At 44.8% G+C, this 17500-nt stretch overlaps 2 protein-coding genes across 2 annotated transcripts in view; one reads left to right on the plus strand and one right to left on the minus strand.

The window, feature by feature from the left end:
- Positions 1-1562, plus strand: part of LOC114432883 (cadherin-related family member 5-like) — a 6761-nt gene extending 5199 nt beyond the window's left edge. The window contains exon 14 of the mRNA XM_028400959.1: positions 27-1562. Coding sequence (XP_028256760.1) covers positions 27-614 — 588 coding nt within the window. The 3' untranslated portion in view covers positions 615-1562. The remainder of the gene's footprint in view (positions 1-26) is intronic.
- A 1635-nt stretch (positions 1563-3197) lies between these two features.
- Positions 3198-8233, minus strand: LOC114432888 (cathepsin D). The gene is made up of 9 exons (XM_028400965.1): positions 8075-8233; positions 6851-7007; positions 5931-6054; positions 5735-5853; positions 5458-5657; positions 4727-4849; positions 4400-4544; positions 3927-4025; positions 3198-3687 (listed from the first exon to the last, which is right to left on the minus strand). The coding sequence occupies exons 1-9, from the start codon at positions 8134-8136 to the stop codon at positions 3526-3528; spliced, it is 1191 nt and encodes a 396-aa protein (XP_028256766.1). The 5' UTR covers positions 8137-8233; the 3' UTR covers positions 3198-3525.
- Between the last annotated feature and the right edge of the window lie 9267 nt (positions 8234-17500).

The raw sequence follows: 17500 nt of genomic DNA on the forward strand, positions 1-17500 counted from the left end.
TGTATTAACCTCTCCCCTCGCTGTAGTGCCTGGGCCCCTGTCTGCGGTCGGAGCAGCATCGGAGCGGCCACAGGGACTCTCTGCAGTACACCAATGACGGCTTCCAGAACGAGGCCGACCCGAGCCGCGGGGGCGCCAGGCGCTGGAACAACGTCGTGCCCAGGCGCAGCACCTTCCCCCAGGGCCGGGTCATCCCTCTGGAGAGGCGGAGCCGCCACTGCTCCTCCTGCGGCGTCTACACCAACCACGTCCCCAAGGGGAGCCCCTCAGTGAGACCCTCCAGGAGAGGCAGGGGGGACGGCGACGAGTACAGCATGAGGTCGATCCTCGCCAAGCAGCGGAGGAAGGAGGGCCAGAAGACGGTGTGGTTCAAAGAGAGCGAGGACTCCTCGGACATCGAGGTGGAGATTATCCCCGACACAGTGGGCCGGGTGGAGGAGGAGACCGAGGAGGAGCTGGAGGGGGAGGTGGAGATGGAGGGCGTGGTCAGAGACCCAAAGGCCCCACGGAGGGAGGACGGGGAGGAGAGCCAGAGCACGGAGCCGGGCAAGGAGCAGGACCCTGAGAATACCGGCTCGGACAAAGAGAAGGAAAACCAGGAGCAGGAGCGCTGACGGCAGAGGTCAGAGGTCAGAGGTCAGACTGGAGGTCGGAGAGCAGAAACGCTGTTTGTTGTCTTTTTGGATTCTACAGCAGAGGAGGACAAACCTCACAAACAAACACCAGGATCCAGAAAGGGTTAAACTGTGAGTATCTCAGCAGGAACGACTCATCGTTTCTGCGACGTCTCAAAGTCAAAGTCTGACAGCGTGAAATAAAAAACACCAGCAGTCCAACAAAAGGAACAAAAACACAGGGGTGAGGATGCACCCTGAGACTGCTGGGTCCCCCTTCCCATCATGCAACATTCACATGGTGCAGATTGATTACCCTAATTGATTATTGATTAGTTATTTATGATCAGAACTGAGTTATCAGTCAGTTCCACTTTCTAACAGGCACCCAGCACAGGACACAGATCCACCTTCATCACTCATTAATTCACTGTGTTTTCACGTTGTTGTTTTAAGAACAGGTCAAAATATTAATCAAACATTATCATCACTTCAAATCCATCATTTCTGCTGAGTATCAGTATCTGCACACCCACTACTGAGACGGTTTAACACCACACAAAAACTAGTAGCATTAACGTCTAATCAGCCTAGCATAGCGGAGCGACTGAAGCTGTTGGGGCGAAGGATCTTTTTTTATAATATTAAAATAAGTTTAAATATAAGACAATAAAAAGAACATTTTTCTTTTGTCTTTTGGATTAAAACACGCATTGTTCTGGATTTAAATGCCTAATAGAGCCTGAAATGAAATCAGTTTCATCTTTTAATCCAGTTCCCACTGACTGCCTTTGGCACATTCCTTCTATCAATAAATTATTTTAACACTAATGAACCTGTGTCAGGAGGTGCCTCATTAGAAAGTGGGTCACTGCAGGCAAATGTTGCATTAATGTGAGGAAGTGTATCTGTCAGGTATTTATTTTATTTTATTTTATTTTCCAATGAGGGTCTTTTATCTGGATTTTGATCACAGATTACATGTTTATTTAGTCTGGATTTTGATCACAGATTACATGTTTATTTCGTCTGGATTTTGATCACAGATTACATGGTTTGGTTATTTAGTCTGGATTTTGATCACAGATTACATGTTTATTTCGTCTGGATTTTGATCACAGATTACATGTTTATTTCGTCTGGATTTTGATCACAGATTACATGGTTTGGTTATTTAGTCTGGATTTTGATCACAGATTACATGTTTATTTCGTCTGGATTTTGATCACAGATTACATGGTTTGGTTATTTAGTCTGGATTTTGATCACAGATTACATGTTTATTTAGTCTGGATTTTGATCACAGATTACATGTTTATTTAGTCTGGATTTTGATCACAGATTACATGTTTATTTAGTCTGGATTTTGATCACAGATTACAGTAGTTATCACCCGCTGTCAGGTTTCTGTCTGAGCTTTACTAAACTGAAGCAGCAGCGCCTGCTGAGACAAACTTTTATCTACCGAGTACTAAACAGGATTTCCTGCCCCCCCTCCCTTTCCATGGACTGCATCTTATGTCAGTTAAACTTACTACTTTTATTTTGAAATGTCTCTGGTTAATGTATAGTTGACATTTTTGTACACTGAATGATTGTTGAGGGAATAATAAAGTTTGAGTTCAGACTTCATGAACATGTTGTGACGTGTTGTGTCTTCCTGCAGATACAGTGGACACAACCGACCGTCCATCAGACAGGTGCGCTCCAAACACTACCTGGCAGCTGATTGGTTGAACCATCTGTCAGTCAATGTCCATCACGAGCTACACACGCTTATATCTTCTGTCTCTGAAAGGCACACACGTACAAACCAGAAAAGAAATGCGTTTATGAACCAACATGCCCATCACTTCCTGTACTCAGGCGCTCTGTGCCTATTGGTCCAAACACCCCGTGACCGGACACAAGCAGACAGCTTGAGGCCTTGAAGGTGGGTTTGTTTCTGAGAGAATCTGGCTGGCTCACAGGGTAACCTCACTGGGTCTACATGTCACTCATGAGCTCCAACCATGGATGTACACCACAACAAAGATGGAGCATCTGAGGCTCACAGCTGCCTGCGTGTTGCTGCTGGAATGTGCCAGCTTGGGATGAATAAAGTAGTTTATTCTATTCTCCAGGAGGACAGGTTGTTATTAAGGAGAGATATGGAGCCTAAATAACAATAATCATGATTTAACAGTGTCACAGCTGCAGCAATATGTGTTCAGGTAGAAATTGATTAAAACATGTTTATTGGAAGTTAATGCTCTCAGTCTCATAGTGACAGCTGGTGGTGTAAACAACACAAAAAAGCACTGTGGACTCTGGATTAGCTGTGAAAGGCGGCGGTCAGCGAACCTGCCGCACCTCTTATGGCCGATTTACACCCTGAACATGAGCGCTTTGGTTTAATAGTGGAGTATGCTGGATTATTTCTTGCACCACGACTATTGCGAGATAGTTATTGCCCAAACAGAAATGAGAAGTCGAGTGTTGATGGACAGATTGTGTCACTTCTCACCCGTCTGCTTCCTCAGCCGTGAGGTTTCTCTAACGGACGTTTCTTCTGTTTGCTCAAAATCAAAGCTACAAAACAGATTATTTTTAAAAAGTGTTTATTGAGGCCAATCACATAAAAACCATCGGTCAGTAGCAGAGGACCAACTTCTTCCTAAAACACCGATTAAATGTTTAAAACAAATCCCTGATTTAAAAAAAATAAAACAAAACAAGATCACTTGGCTGATCCCTGATCGGTTACGCTCCTCACACTATCCAACGTCTCACACTCGTACAAATCAGTGCATTCAGGCTACACGCAGAGTCTATTGCTACCGTTTGATTGCAAAGCAACAGAAAACGTGCAGCTCGGTTTTTTTTAGTGTCACACTTGAGCATGCTGCTCTTGTGCTGGATGTGCTTATTATTACTTGGATTTAGCGAAGCCCACCCTGTTGCTTTCGCGATCAAACACGGTGTAGTACTGGCCGATAAAGACGTCTCCCAAGATCCACAGAGGCCCGGCGGGGGCGGGGATGTCCAGACCCATGAAGCCGCTCAGACAGATGGTCTTTCCAGCCTGAGACTCCTGCAGGATTGAAGAAGGAAAGAGACGGTGGTTTGTGTTTCAAATCAATCAGACTTCGGAGCGTTAGAGGAAAACAAACTCTGTAATCCTCCTCACAACAAACCAGCCTCCTCCAGGCCTCGCCGAGTGAAACAAAGCTGCTGCTGTGTGGCTTCTATGATGCAACACACAGTCACAGTGTTTTATAAGCGCAGCAGGCGGCTCTGCTGCCCCCTGCTGGACAAGCTGCACAGTCTCACCTTGAGGACGTACTGTTCTCCGGTCAGAGTGTAGCTCTGTCCGCCTACGTTGAAGGTAATGGCAGGCAGGGATGGGATTTTATCACAGTTCACCATGTACTGAAACGCACAAACACACACACACACACACACACAGTCAGTTTATCTGAACTGATTAAATCGATTGACTCACTCCTCTTTGCTTGTAGCCATGATTGTGTTGTTTGCACAGAGGAGCAGTGACCAATGAGAACTCACTGACTGATCAGAGTGAAGAATGCTCATGCTGAGTGTTCAGGGGGTTACCAATTAACTATTTTATCAGAGAAAAACATCACATCACAAAAAAAAGAAAGAATAAAAAGAAGTTTGCTTAGTTTTCAGTGGATTTTATAATTAACCGCTCCTCTGCATGATGTGGACTTATGGTTCCTGCAGTGAAGCTCACTCCTTGATGGGCGTGTTCTGATGAAGACCTGGCAGGTTTAGCTCACCTCTCCCTGGATGAGCGGCAGAGCTCCGATGGCCTTCTGCAGGGCCTTGACCTCAGCGGAGGGGCCGGTGATCAGAGACGTCCCGGTGTCCACGATGGCCTCGCAGCCGCCCTTACACAGACTCAGCTGACTGCCCACGGCCATCCTGTTACACACACACGAAAAATAGTCCCTCCTTGGTGAAAAGAGCAGCTCATGAGAGCTCATAATTCACACTTATCCACTTTTTAACTTCACTCTGTAAATCAATCATATTCTTTATGTTTTTCCTTTTGTTGGGATTCAGATCCAGATGTGACTTTTGGAGAGTGATTCTGGAGCACTCACCCGTCCATGTGGATCTGCCAGTAGGCCTGGCGGGAGATGTTAACGTAGTGAAAGTCCCCAGTGTAATATTTGGGGTCAGTTCCTCCCAGCAGCAGCTCACCGCCGGGCTCTGTGTCAGGGTTCCTGATGAGAGAGACAACACAAACGTATATTAGTGTGTGTGTGTGTGTGTGTGTGTGTGTGTGTGTGTGTGTGCTTAATAAATTTAAGTTTTTATAGGATTTATAATGACAGCCCACTACAACACTACCACCAATGTTGCAGTCTTACAGCACACAGACCTCAGCCTAAATAGATGCAGAAGAAGCAGATATAATCTCATATTACCCATAATGCAAAGCTGTTTTCACAGAAAGATATGTTATCACTTTTTACCCACACTGTGAGAATTCCCCATCTGTCAGACTGACCTGTGATCTGCTGCTGTTTAACACAAATATGACAGAAAACAGCAGCTCCGCTTTCAAAGGTTTTTGTCTTTTTGCAGCACTTTAACCCTCTGAACCCCTAAACCTCCGAACAGGTTTGAATTAGATTATCATTTAAACCACAAAAATGCCCAAATACTACAAGTCAACAGACTGGTCTGAGAAAACAGGAAGAACTGTCAGATCTTAGGGGAAACCAGCAGGCGGATGTTAGACCCCAGACAGGATGGTGTTCAAAGGGTTAATATGTGAAGCACAGTATCAGCTGAGGACCAGGACATGGCCCAGCACTGCGTCTCTGACCTGTTCAGGTAGAAGGAGAACAGATTCTTCTCCACTTTCTTCTGGCTCATGATGTTGTCGAACACCGGAGCCACTCCGTCCACAGAGATGCGCGGGTACGCCATGCCCAGGATGCCATCAAACTTTGCTGCAATGAACGCGACCCCGGGCTGTTTGATGGCCTCCCCAAAAAGCTGATTCTCCACAGAGAGATCTCCAATCTGAGAAAGCAGGGGGCGCCATTTAAGACCAGCACGTACACTTTAATGTAATTTTGGGCCAACTGAGACAAACTTACGGAGCACGTGTCCTGGCTGAGGTAGCCCGACAGACTGCCGCTCCCATACTGGATGGCGAAGGCGGTGCCGTTCTTCACGTATGTGCTAGATTTAGCAGAATTATATTTGTGGTGGAGCACTGCGGGGAAGCACAGTCAGTCATGTATCGAGAGAACCACAGCACCGAAGAAACGTTGTGTCACTGAGAGGACTTACAGCACGCGATGTCGAACAAGGAGCAGTGAACAGAGGGCACCCACAGGTTAGAGGAGCCGGTGTCAAAGACCACGGTGAAGGTCTGAGGAGGGGTGCCCAGGCTGATCTCCCCGTAATACTGAGCCTGTACAGAGAGAAATAAACAACTTGGCTGAGAGGGCACGCACTTCTGAGAAGACAGATTACAATAATCTCAAGAGAAAACAGGTCTAATTATTTACCCACAAGGTCTCATTGTACGCAGCTCATTAAGCAGCCTGTTTTGTTCTCTCTGTGCTGATGAGGCCTTACAGCCGACTGTCAGTAAATGCTATTGGGACGCAGGTCAGAGTTACTGAGTCATGTCAGTAAAGTCAGCTGCTTCAGTTTAACAGTAACCACACAGAGGAAACGATTACTCAACAAACTCAGGACAGGAAGCAAACATCAGTTTAACGTGACCGACATTGTGTCAAGTCATCAGGCCTACCAACACTTCCTTTTTCTGTCGGATGTAACAAATATCTGATTTATTCTGTGATCGACTGTTAATAATCTGATTTAAATACAGCTCCACACAGATGTGTGCGCTCTTCTAAACACAGACAGGTGTGGTCACAGCCTAAAACTCGGAGCAAACCAACTTTCTGCCTGCGGATCAGGAGGCTTACAGGTGAGTCAGCCGCCACGCCGTAGCGGTGCCTCATCCCTCTGTAAACAGACCGCATACTTGCAGGAGGATTTACTGGTCTTGATGGGCGGGCCTAACTTTCCCATTCAGCTGGGAGGATTTACAGAAGAAAGCGGAGGCGGCCACAACACAACAGCACCTTTGTTGTGGCTCTCTCCCCCGGCTTGGCTTTTAGCTCCTAAACGGTGCATTAGGGGGAAAGTGAGGACTCGAGGGTTCCCAGGTCAGTGGTGTGGAGCGTGATGCTTACGTCAAGGTAGTTCTTCAGGGTTTCTGGAGTGGGTCCATTACTGGAGGGGAAGCCAAAGTTGTACTTAAGGGACTGCTTGTCGGCCAGAAGCTCCTCAGCTCTTCTCCCCGAGTCGGTCAACTCACGTCTGATCGAACGGAATTTCTTTAAGGGAATGCTGAAAGGGAAGAAACAGAACATGAGTCAGACATGTTACAGCCCGTTAACACACCTTCCACGACCTGCAGGCCTCCAGACACACTGAAGACATTCTCTGTACATTTAACCCCGTTTAACCCTGTTTAACAAGGTTTTATGAAATACTACAATAATAAAAACTACTGAATAAATACAGCTGCCGGCTGCAGACAGATCTGACCCACTGCACACTTCTTATCTGCACATTTTATTGCAGGGTTGTGAAATGAGCTCACAGAAATCATGACCCAATTCAGTTTCCAAACAAATCATATTATAGAGGAGTCGAGAGGCGTTACAGAAAAACAACAGTGGAAAAACATGTGTGCGCGCTGTTACCCTGAGCGCGCACACACAAGAGGAAACTGTATTTATAGCACAGGCGACATCAGTTGATCTGTGGGAGCTGCAGAGGAGCAACAGGTGCAGGTGTGAGCAGGTCTCAACACCTATTATTCAGGATTTTATCAACCAGCACCAGATCAATGAAGCAGCTGATCTATCAGACTGATCGATTATAGTTTGTGTACTCATGACAAAGGCAGAACATGAACACAACACCTCCCACCAGCTTTATTTCCTCGTGTATGTAGGTCTGAAATGAACACATTAGTGTCACAAATAAAAACACCGACTGTGTTTGTTAACTCACATTCTGACGTGTTTCTGCAGGAAAAGATCGGGTGTATTGATTACGGCTGCGCTATAATCAATAACATGAATTGCACCTGTGTGTTTCAGTCACGCCTCTGTATTATCTGCTGCGGCTAACAAGTTTAGCAGCATGTCACAAGATCACCTGAGACAAAGATGAGGTCACATGAGCAAAGCAGACGACACCGAGCAGCTAGCAAGCTAGCATTAGCTTAGCTATTAGTTAGCCAACACTCACACACACAACAGGTTCAGCTGGCGCCGCCTGACCGTTAACTGTTTACTAACAGAGTTAGTCAGAGCAAGTTGAAAGCTAGCACAGCTAGCAGTCAGGTTTTCTGTGGCGTTATTAATCATCAGAAATATATAAATGAAGATAAAATGTGTTCTCACCGGACCAGCGCGTCGTTGGTCAGCGCTAACGCCGCGAACACGAACAGGAACAAGCTCCTCATCGTCGTCGGAGCCGGAGAGGACGCAGCAGACACGGAGCGGGCAGCGATGACTGAGCAGCTCTGTGTCGACAAACATCCACTTTATCAGCTGACAGTCACCGTCACGTGCCCCCCCCCCCCCCCTCCCCTCCCCTCCCCTCCCGGGGCGTGACGTCACTTCCGTGTTTTTAAACAACCCGAGAGCGGAAGTAGGAAGTACACGTTTTTATTTTTTTTTTATTTTGCTTTGGTTGCTAATTAACTAATAAAATAACATAACAATCCGTAATAATCACAATATTAATCCTCAGAAGAATCGATTTTTGTAAATTTAGTACGTCACAAAACATTTTTTTTTTTTTTAAATTATGACAAGTGTTAACCGTCATTATGAAGAATCAGGAAGCTTTAGGGTCATTACGCAATGACATTAACTTGACTTAAGGCACACAGTAAGACACATAGTATAAAAAGGCACATTAAAAATGCTCTAAATAAATATAAAAATAGAATAAATCAAAAGTAAAGTGACCGGCATGAATATATATATTATTATTATTATATTAAGTGCAGTGCGGTGTGAGTGTCTGTAACTTTTTAAAATATAAAATAATAAAACATATATACAATTTTAATGACATATTTGTAACTTGTGCTTTCATATTAGTCCATGGTGGATATACTTTTTATAAGTTTTATATTAGTGAAAGTATAGTTTAGGGTTAAATTTATTTTTTTATTTTTATTTCTGTTTTTGTCAGAACATTTCAGATATAGGAAAAATATTTTTTGCACTAAATTTAAATTAAATTACAATAAATATATTGTGATCTTTATAATTTAATTTGATTAGTGCTTGCTCATGCCAAATGCTGCTACAGGGCTTTCATAGAAGTTTATATAAAACTGTCCATGAACTCTTCGGCTGAGATGATTGAAAGCAGTTCTGATACATTCAGCTGTAATGCAGAGGACTGAACAGACTGTGGCTCCCTCATCTCACAGACCAGAGACCATCCAGGCTTTCACTCAGCAGAGCTATTTAAAGACTCCAGACAGGCTTTTTCTTCCAATCAAACATATATACTGACAGTGACCTTCCCACAGGTAATTCAACAATAAGATAGAAGTTAATTATTTCATTTGCTGCTTCGAGGCCTGATTGTTGAAGCTGCTGCAAGCAGAGAGTGAAGATGTTTCTGAGGTGTTTAGTAGATATATTAAATGTTATGAGTCATCTTTACAAAGTTTCACTGTGTCATAGTGAGTGACAATTGTCAGCGTTTTAATGTGAACTTTCACAGCAGAAAGGATGAATCACATGAGGCCAAACTGCAGCACGAGGGTCAGACGCTCAGAGGAAAATCATGAGAACGTTTAACAAACACAAACTGCAACAATAAAGAGGAAGAGGAGCTGCTCACTCAGGAATCTTTTCACATGAGAACTTTCCCATCGTCCTGCAGTCAGCCGGTCAGTCTGATGATGCCTCATGTGGTTTTTCAGTCACCAGTAAAAACAGCCTCATCGGGATCGATATCAAACCCCAACACAAGGCGGCTGTGATGTTTGATTTATCGATATAAGTTCTATCTGTGAGTATTTAAGTGTGACTGTAATCTGTTAAAATCCTGAAATCCCCTCCTGCTTCATGAGACGATCCATCGCGTGTAGGTGGGGGGCGGGCGGTTTCACGTCTGAACACACTGACACCTCTTGACTGAAAGCTCTTGTAGCTTAACTGGAGCAAATCCCTGCAGTCCAGCTCTGCTGAATCCAGCAGCTCCTACACACACAGCCGGCTTATTAACGGCAGCCAGCAATTACACCACACCACAAAACAAACACAGTCACACACTGACATGAATGTAACTCCTGTGAGACGTGACTCTTTACAACAGGTATGCAGCAGAAGGGAACAGGTAAATAGATGCTTTGAGGGGGAGCGTGTGTAACGTGTGTGTTCTAACCTTCTCTTTGTTACTTTCAGAATAACAAATGTCTGAAAAGCCTCCAGAAATTTCAATCATGACTAATGCACCCACTCTGTACAAGAACACTGGCATTAAAACACTAGTCCACTGATTGCAGATCCTTAAATCCATAAAAATCCACAATAGCTGCTCCTTTGTTGCTGATTCACACACACACACACACACACACACAGAGTAAATTACAGGCTGTGTTTACGGCTTCATTGTATAATGCACAAAAAAGCCAATCAGCATTACAGTAATCCCGGCATGCGGCTGTGATCGTCCTGGGAGCAGCTGCTGAGGCATCTCCTGCAAAACGAGGGGGGAACGAGAACAGATGATCCCAGGTGTGCTGCCATTGATTGCCCCCTCCAGCATAAACACGACGGCAGAAGACCAGCCATACCTGGTATTGATCTTTTTTTATAAAAATAATAAACGCAGATATTATTTTCCTGTGTTAAGGTGGATATAAAGACAACAAACAGTAAATGTTATCTGTGGTCACATTTGTAGATCCAACCACTCTCTCTGGTGGGACTAAGGGCAGACTAAGATGCTACACGGACTCACTACACCATCTAGTGATTGATAGTGGTACTACAGTCCAGTTGTTTGGTATGCTAATGTACATAGATATCTGGATATCAGTTAAATTATGAACTCTTGTGGGCATTTTTCTGACTCTTTAAACCCCTGAACACACCAACAATCAAACCGTTTAATCAGCCCAACATCTCACTCTGTTGCACTGATGATAATTATGCTGTAATTTGCATTTACTCTGTGTCTTGCCGTGTTTTTCACCGACCTGCTCAGGAAATCAAACCGTCTGAAACACCCCAAACACACACACACACACACACACACACACATTCCTGTTCGCCATTAGGAAACGAGACATACATACAAACTACAGCCTTATACACACACAGTTCAATCAAAGGGGAGCAGACAGGGGGAATAGTTATCCTGCCAACCAGCCTCCAATTAAAAATCCATTACATAAGGTCAGAAATCTTCATCTCAGCACTCGTCTTCTTCCTCCGAGCTCCTCGTGGACTTGTGTCCTGGTGCAGAGCTGCAGTCTTGGTCTTGCTGTGTGCTGAAATCCACTTTCACTTCACAGTGAGGACAGCCACTTTGGATTCTGACCCACACTTACGAGAAACAGTTGGCCCTGCATATTAGGCCACGACTGTTCATTTCAAATTCATTGGATGGTGGAGGGCTGGGACGTGTCATTTTTCTTTCATCTCTCCATCTGCTTGTCCCTCGGCTCTATAAATACTTAAATACTGACTCATGGTATGTATGCTTGTTTGGATTCACTCCCTCCCACTTTGTCTGCTACAAAGTAAACCAAATATCAGCAGAGAGCCTCATCTGTCAAAGCAGCAGCTGAAACGATCTGATCTTTAACTCTTCCTGATGAAAAGACCCAATCAGATGTTAGAGCTTTCTTCTTCTGCTCGTCTGAGTGTCGCCTGACTCTGACTCAAACACGAGGTGACACAGTGCTGGTAATTTCCCTTCATCAGATATTCCAAGACTTCAAATCTCTGAGTCTTTTAAGGGATTGTGCTCAGATCCACATCACTGCTGTTACTGTAACCAAACTGCCTGCTGGGATGATGATGATGATGGTGATGGTGGTGATGATTGGCTTCTTTTTAATACCCTGTTCACACTGGAGAAAGTCAATCCAGCTAGAGTAGGATTGAATCCGGATAGCCTTTAAGCTGGATACGTTCAGACGTATTTTCAAATCTGGCTATCACACACGTGTCCACGCTCAATCCAGATTAACCCGACTTCTTTGTTTTCCCTACAAACCGCTAGGTGGCGCCTCATAGTATATAGAGTCCGTTCAGACCGCGGTAGGACCGTGTGCACATGCATCGGGTGTTTTTTTGTCCCCCCATAAACTGGGGGCAAAGCTGTCGTAGTTCGATGGTTGTTTACATGCGACTTTTTTACACGACCCGGACACTGTTCCCGAAGTATCACGTCGCTAGCGGGATTCGCGTTCAGACCTGAGCCAGATGTAAACAAATCCGGCTAGATCCACCTCCGAGAGCATTCAGCATTCATCCTTTGACATTCAGGGCAGGATCTTAGGGCAGAAATTCTTTCTTATCAAGTCCCATTTTTTTAGATTAAGGAATGTTTCTTGGCATAAAAGAACGATAAAGTTTTGAAACTTTGAAGGCTGTGACACAGAGACTTCTGACATCAAAGCAGAACATAAAATAAATCACAAAAAGTGAGATAAGTCGCCCTTTAATCAGTAACACTACCATCAATTGTCTGAATCCAGTGGAATATTTCTCATTTGCTCGGCTGGATTTCACCAAATCTTCATTAAAAATCCAATCATCACAGTCAGGATTATCGTACATGACAGACAGGCAGGAGGGCAGACTCCGGTCCTTCCCCCAGATTTCATCATGGCGATAAATCAACCCAGTCAGTGTGTCTTCTTTCTTTTAAGTCTGGGCCCGCAGCTGATGGCGTCGCGGACAAGCCTTTGTTCTCTTCCCTGAGATAAAAACTCTTTATTGAATACGACGGCACGGAACCAACAGCGCCACGCAAGCTTCACAAATTAAGTGGCGTTTTCCTTTAACTGTGAAGATATGATGGCTAAGTGTGAAAAATGAGAGCTAATTGGTCTCCATGCCAACACCCCTGACATAATTGACTTCATAAAGTTTGCGGATTGAGACACATACGCAGCAGGTCACACACATCAGGCTGTTTTTAGATGGCTTCCAGTGCTGGGAAAATAAACCTCGTTCCAAGTATTTCACTAATTTTCCACCTGCTTCCTGTCTGAAGTGTCAGGTCTCCATGAGGAGGAGGAGGAGGATGAGGAGTGGAATAAAGTGCGAGAACTCTTTGAGCTCGACTATAAGAGGGGGCGAGCGAGGCAGGCAGGCAGGCGGTGAGAGAGATAAATTCATCAAAATGCAAAGACACTGAAGTGTTTGGCAGGCAGACAGTGAGATGGCAACATACAGCACATATACATGCAGGAGCACACAGCTGCACGCAAAAGGTAGACACACACACCACATCCTGTTTCCATGGTGACCAAGTTTTTCCAGTTGGAACCAGTCCGTTCCTCTGACATGGACTGTGTGTGTGTGTAATAATTTTAAAGAGAAGACTAATTGCTCAGATCCTCATCCAGTTGTAATCAAATGTTCTGATTGTGGTCGATGTGTTTGTACAAAATAGCATTGATTAGTAAAAGCAGACTGCTCTGAAAGTTTAAATATCTGTGGCGCTAAAAGAAGTGTGTGTGTGTGTGTGTGGATTCCTGCTAAAGTATTAGGAAACTAAAGTGACCAATTGAACACTATATGGCCAAAAGTGTGTGGACACCATTGACAGTAAAAACTATGGACAGAGCTTCCGTGACGTCACCCGTTTGTTTCTGAAGAGCCGTTCTGAGGTTCGGTGGGAGGTTCGTTGATGACCGCCGCCATGTTGGCAGCGTCACGTCCGCCAAAACTCCAAATATGTTTATTTTATTTTTTTATTTTAGATACTTTATTAATCCCAGAGGGAAATTTGTTACGGCTGCTGCCAAGCAGTGTCATAATGACTAGCAAGCGCCACAGGCTAGGGTGAAGTGTCTTGCCCAAGAACACACAACAGTGACTAGGGAGGAGTTGGGATCGAACCACCAACCTTCTGGTTATTGGACAACCCTGCTATACCACTGCGGCAGTGCTGCCCCCCAAAGTTTAGGGGGGCGGGCGATCGTGGATACAGGAAACTCACGTTGTGATACGTCAACTGTCTGTCAATCAAGCGGCAACGCCCATAATTATGCGTAATTTTAAGTCAGAATACCGTTGAAACGAGTGAGTTGTAAAAAAATTCACCCCCCCTACAATTGACACTAGAAGAGAACCTATCATCTGAGACCAGAGTGGTTTTTTGTACCAGGCTGTAAACATGTTTTTTTCTGCTGTGAAGTCGGCCATTTTAACATGGGAGTATGGGAAATGACTCGCTTTTGGAGCCAGCCCCCAGTGGTTGCGGCGTGAATTACAAGTTTTGACAATTCCGCATGGGCTTCAACTTTGAGCCCAGAAGGTTGCCGCTTGGTGGACAGACAGCCACCGTGTGTGTCTGCCGGCCTCCATGTTTCTGGTTCCTGTCCAGCATAGGAAGGGTGACAAAGTCAGGACGGGAGAGCAGATCAGGAAGATCATTTAGAGCTGCAACAATGTCAATGAATGGGAGCTTGGGACTATAAACGATTGACTTTTGGTCAAATAGTACTTTTGGTTAAAAACAAGTTTTTTTTTTCTGCACCCTGAGTAAAACATGGATTTAACTGTTGAATGACTGGAGTGTGTGCCTCTCGTGGGCAGCTCACCTCGGCTCTCAGCTGCGTAATGTGTCTCACTAATGAGGCTGAGATTTCTCCGACGGCACCCATTACCTCCCAGAAAAACAGCCTTAAATTGGAAATTCCATTATATCTTGGCCAGCTGGCGTGATGCACGGTGAAATATGAAGCCGTTGCATCATGATGCCGGTCTCATAAAAAATATATTAAATAAATTAAGGCTGCGAATATTTGGACGGCGCTTCATTGTGTCGGTCTCATCTCGTTTGTTTGTTTGTTTGTTTTTGTTGCAGACAGAAAACAGATTTGATGAATGAAATGCAATTTAATCCCCTTTGTGTTTAAGGCTCCTGGATTGTTTCCCAGCATGCACTGCACAAGAGGATTCAAGTGGGGAAGACTTATAATTTAAAATGCACTTGGAACCAAATCAAATATCTGAGAAGCTTCTAGAACAGATCGGGTGGATGTGATGTCACAAAGAAAACTTCTCAGAGCTGCAACTGACCTCTCTGTCATTTTTGTGGCTACAACAACATGCAGTTCGTCACATGACCTCAGTCCTTTCCTTCCTCGCAGGATGCTGGTAAGGACAGGGAGGTTTGAGTCTGAGCTGGAGGCCCCAGCTGTCACCATGTTGGCAGCGCCACAGTCCACCGTACGTCCTGGTTAATTCAAATACAGGCGAAGAACAAACTGAACGGCAAACATATGTATCTAAAGAGGTGCAGCATGACTGAGGCTGAAGTCAGACTCTCTTCATATTATAGGAGGAAGCTCACAGTCTGAGTCTCAGCGTATAGAAGAGCATGGGGATTGACTCACTTTCAAGCCAGCCCTCAACACTGTACACTGGACACTGTAAGAACTGCAGTTTCTTCCTTATTAACTTCATTTCCCTGTCTCACATGCAGTCCTGTAGTATGCAGCAGCAGACTGGTCAGATGTAATTAACCCTGTTGGTTTTTCCAGCTCATTATGATCTGATCTTACATCATCCATCCTTTTGGAATGAGACACGAAGCCCAAGCAGAAGTGTTAAAAACTGCAATTCACCTTGCAGCCTCTAGGGGCTCACTCTAAAAGAGAGTCAATCCACATAGACTATATGTGAAAATGTAACTTGACAGCAGAAATAAACACGTTTACAGCCTGGTTAAATAAACACATAATGATGGGTGTGACCACTCTGTGAGTGACAGGTGGCTGCTGACTCACAGAGCCCGCCTCCTCCAGCTCCACTTCACTCTTTGCCTGTATGTGGAGTTTAGGCAGACTGTGGCGCTGCCAGCGTGGTGACTCCTGAAATCTCCCAGGGTCTCAATACAGCGCCTCAGAGACCTGAGGGGGACAACATGGACACTTCGTCCACAGTTATACTATACTATATATTATATATGTTGTCTCTGGTGCTCACACCTTCATCATAAGTCAATCAGTGTTCCAGGACTCTGTGGGCTTCTTTGTTAAATGAGGTCATGATTGTGTGGTCATTATTCTGCTCACTGCTCCGTGTGTGCCGCGATAAAGACGTCTCAGTGCCGAGGTCAAGCAGCTGCTGATCTCTTTTCACTTAATGATGCTCTGTGAACATGAAGCCGTGAAGGGCTGTGAAAGGGCTTGATGTTATAGATCTGTTGTCTCCTCCATCACATGTAACATACGTTCAAACAACACTGAAGTCTGCTCATCAGCTGCCTTCGCCAGATTGAACCCTCCACCTGGAGGAAGGAAATTGTCCTCCCTTCCAAATTGTCCTCACTCGATGGAGTTTAATTATGTGCTGCAGCCTCTTCCTGACACCTGTTGAGACACCGGGCGTGATATGAGACGCCATTTATCTTTCTGATTACTCAGGTTTGGAAGAGGTGAGGTTGTGTTATATGACAGACAGTCTGGGCAATTACATGTTGGCCTCCTGCACACAGAGCGCTGCATTATGTGTTGTTTGTGGTCTCAGGTGTTGCTTTGACCATTTAAAGGCCCACACCAGATTGCTTCCTGTTGAAGATCTTTCAGGAGGGAATAACCAATAGGCAGGAACCTCTGAGCCCTCTGTGTTGTTTTAGGAACAACCATCACTGCATGAAAGACATCGGATATGTTGTGCACTCTCTGTTGCATTAGTGCCTGCTACCCGAACAGCAGCCAATCACTGCACACTGCAAACACTCGCAACACAAGGGAAATGTTTCCAGGGACGTTAAAGGGGGACGGACCAACTGGGACTTTTTGTTCAATGAGAAGTTATAAATATCTGCTACTTGTGGTGGTGCTGGACATTTGTTTTCATAGCCTGATTGCATATTTCGGTGGCATTTTAAAGTTTGCATTAATGAAGATGTTTTTATAATTTGCTGCTGATTTTTGAAGACAGAAATCCGTTCACTGCTTGATGACTGATTCTTGTATGATGCTGCAAAATGTTGCACCAAAACATCCTCCTCAAATAGAAATGACTCCAGATTCTAATTTTACTGCTGTTTGGTGCGCAAAGTTCAAATGTCACCTATTGCAGAGACACAGTAGTTGTGTATTTGTGAGTTCCAGCAGGGTGAAAGAAATTGAAGTGACCCCGGGAAGCCTCAAACAAGGATGCTGCAGATTTCCTGTAAAGACTCGTTTGCAGGCGGCGAGAAGAAAGAATGAGCATGAACCTCCCACAGAGGTGTCAATCAAAGCTCCACACACACAGCAGAGAACAGTCCGAGAAAGAGAAGACCGAGTGTACAGGATGCTGGAGCTGCTGTGTCACTGTGACATATTGCTCCTAAACATCAATACATCATAAGGAGGTGGACTGCAGCTGCTGTGAAGCTGATTTACAGTCTGGAGGTGATAAAACCACACTCTGAGTCCTGAAAATGCCAAACAACAAAACTTTGTGCTTCTCTCTGCAGTTTTATACAAATGTATGAAATTGTACTTAAACCTACAACACAGAATGTTTGGCTCCCCCTGCTGGCAGTGACAGGAACAACACAAACAGTGTGTATACAGGTATGTTAGGCCAAACCACTAGGTGGCGCCTCATAATATA

Source organism: Parambassis ranga, chromosome 3, assembly GCF_900634625.1.
Source record: "Parambassis ranga chromosome 3, fParRan2.1, whole genome shotgun sequence".
NCBI classification, from domain to species: domain Eukaryota; kingdom Metazoa; phylum Chordata; class Actinopteri; family Ambassidae; genus Parambassis; species Parambassis ranga.